The 2961-nt window shown below is 46.0% G+C and overlaps 1 protein-coding gene across 1 annotated transcript; it reads left to right on the forward strand.

Annotated features, from left to right (window-relative positions):
* Nucleotides 1-1301: 1301 nt before the first annotated feature.
* Nucleotides 1302-2207, forward strand: LOC114505607 (melanoma-associated antigen B10-like). Its single transcript, XM_028523428.1, has one exon. It carries the CDS (start codon nt 1302-1304, stop codon nt 2205-2207), a length of 906 nt encoding a protein of 301 aa, XP_028379229.1.
* Nucleotides 2208-2961: the final 754 nt, after the last annotated feature.

Here is a 2961-nt window from a genome sequence, read left to right on the forward strand (position 1 = left end):
CTTGAGGGAACTGAGAAGGGTGAAGACATCAGACCAGGACATCAGCTTCACACTAGAAGAGCGACAGGTCCCAGGCCCTAGCGAGTGTAAGGCAAGAACCCTCAGTGAAGTTTGAGGGAACTGCATACCATAGAACAGACGCAGCCCGCAGAGCCCCGCCCATATTTTCAGTCTAAGAGGCCACAGATTAGGTTGGATTGATGTAAGCCACACCGACTTCTGTTCCTGGTGTCTCAGTGGTAGTGAATACCTTTGAATGGGGGGAGGATGGTGTCAGGCCCTGACACACATCACAAGCACGAAACTGAGTGAGGTCTCAGGGAAACACCCACTCCCAACAAAGGTGACCTCACAAAACCCCACCACTGCTGTGAGCTCTGGGACTCCTCAGTTAAGAGTGTGAGGCTGAGCCACCCTCTCATATTGCCCTTGGGCAGTCTCAGGAAGGTGAAGTCTGGTCTAAGAGGGCAGACACATTGTCATTAACAGGAGGGAACCCAAACCTTTCTAGCACTCAATGTGAAGACCCTGAGTGAGGACTGAGGGGATCACCCCTCTCAGAACAGTGGGGATCACAGAGAGTCTTATCCAAGCCATCAGCCCTGAGGATGCCTCCATGCTGGTGAGAAATGCAGTCAGGGCAAATATGTTATACTGAGCCCTCCTTCACTTTCTTCTCTAGACATTCAGGGATTGGAGGGCCTTGCTCTGAGGATATAGGTCTTAAATCAGCAGAGGGCCCTACCCAAAGTAAAAGTGAAGGCACTGAGTGAAGACTGAGCCCCCTGTGCATACCAGCGTAGAGAATGTCCCACAGAGCTTTATGCGTACTTTCTTCTCTGTGCATCCCTGGGCAGGTGTGGTAAGATGAAGTTCTCCTTAATTCCTCCTGTGGGGTCTCAGAGACATGAGGGCCTTGAAATGAGGGATCAGCATCAGAACAGTAGAGCACAGGGACCTTAGGTCCTTCCAAAAGTGAAGGGGTGACCCCCTAATGTGAACTTAAATATTCCCTAACTCAGAACAGAGCAATTTCTGTAAGCACCAGTGAGTCCCAAGCAGATCTGGTAGGTAGGAGCTGAGGTACACCTTGGTTATTTCCATGGGGTCCTCAGGGCAGTGCCAAATCAGGGAATAGTAGCCTCTGGGTTTCCAGAGCAGTTCCCTCAAGGAATCCTGCATAGGTGGCCATCAATAAAACCAAGGTTTTATCTCCCTGTTGAAGTGACCCCCAAATCGCATCCTCTCTGCAGATCACTGAGTCATCTGCCACTAACCTGCTGCCTTTGTTGAAAGTCATCATGCCTCGGGGTCGGAAGTGTCAAGCCCGTGCCCGTGAAAAACGCCGCCAGGCCCGACAAGAGCCCCAGAATCTAGTAAGTGCTCAAACAACAACAAGATCGAATGAGGGTGCCAACTACCAGGTGGAACAAAGGTCAAGATCCTCCCAGGCCTTGTCCACCATGGAGTTCCTCCACAGAAGCCGTCTAAAAGAGAAGGTGATTCTCTTAGTGTATTATCTGCTGTATAAGTATCAAATCAAAGAGCCCATCACAAAGGGAGAGATGGTGAGAAATGTAATCCAAATATACAGAAATCATTTCCTTGAGATCCTCAAGAGAGCCTCTGATCACATGGAGATGGTCTTTGGCCTCAACATGAAAGAACTGGATCCCTACCGGCATGTATATATCCTTGTCAACAAACTGGAACCATGCTGTGACACAGTGCTGAATGATGATGGAGGTGTGCCCAAGACTGGTCTGCTGATGACTATACTGGGTGTGATCTACATGAATCACAATTGTGCCACTGAGGAGCAAGTCTGGGAAACATTGAATGTGATGGGGCTATATCAGGGGAGGAGTCACTTCCTTTTTGGGGAGCCCAAGAAGCTCATCACAGAAGATTTGGTGAAAGAAGATTACCTGGTGTATTGCCAAGTGCCCCACAGTCATCCTCCACACCATGAGTTCATGTGGGGTCCAAGAGCCCACATTGAAACTACCAAGATGAAAGTTCTGGAGTTTTTGGCCAAGGTCCATGGTACTGACCCCACTACCTTCCCATTGCTTTATGAAGAGGCTTTGAAAGATGAGGAAGAGAGAGCCCAAGCCCGAGCTGCAGTCAGGGCTTGTCGTGCTGCCATGGCCAGGGAATGCTCCAGAGCCAAGGAAGCAGCTCCTCCCACCCCTAATCAAGTTTGAGGCAGATTTTTCACTTTGTTGTTAAAAAGAGAAGTCTACCTTCTCAGGAGTAGAAAGTTGGAGTGATATATAACATATTTGTTTCTGTTCTGTATAGTAAGTTAGATAATTTTTAAAGCATTTTCCTTTTAATTAAAGGTTTTAATAGCTTCATAACCCAAACTTATGCAGGATATGCTCAAACATTTATTGCTGTGAATGAGATTTAAGAGTAAGAGTTTTATTATTTTGTAAAACAAATTGGAAAAAATTCACCTTGTTTAGTGATATGGAGCAAGACAATATGGCAGTAGATGAGGCATTTCCATGGAAATGTGAAACAACTCAGCAGTGTGATAGATGGAGTTAAGAAATGGAGAAATAAAGCTAATATTTTTTGTTTCATTTCTAACTTTTAGTCTGTTTCTTTATGTGTGTGTGTGTGTGTGTGTGTGAATATATGTAACTTGTTCAAGAGTGTGAGAGAAATTAAATTGTAATAATTTAGACCTCTTTCTCAGTGGCCCACTTCTTTCTCCAATAATAATTGAGCTTCTACTCTTTGTAAAGTCTGTGTTAGTACCGAGAATGTGAAGGTGTACAGGAACCGTCCCTGCCAATAGAATTGTAAAGTCTTGGAGTAGCTGTGATGTGAGGAATATTTAAGACACTCCCTGTGACCAAAATAACAAGTCAAAAGATGGTGTGAAGACTTGGGGGGTTTAGGTGTGAACTATCAAATGTAAAGGCCTGGAAAACGGGGGTTGTGGCCTTG

This window comes from Phyllostomus discolor, chromosome X (genome assembly GCF_004126475.2).
Source record: "Phyllostomus discolor isolate MPI-MPIP mPhyDis1 chromosome X, mPhyDis1.pri.v3, whole genome shotgun sequence".
Taxonomy (NCBI): Eukaryota; Metazoa; Chordata; class Mammalia; order Chiroptera; family Phyllostomidae; genus Phyllostomus; species Phyllostomus discolor.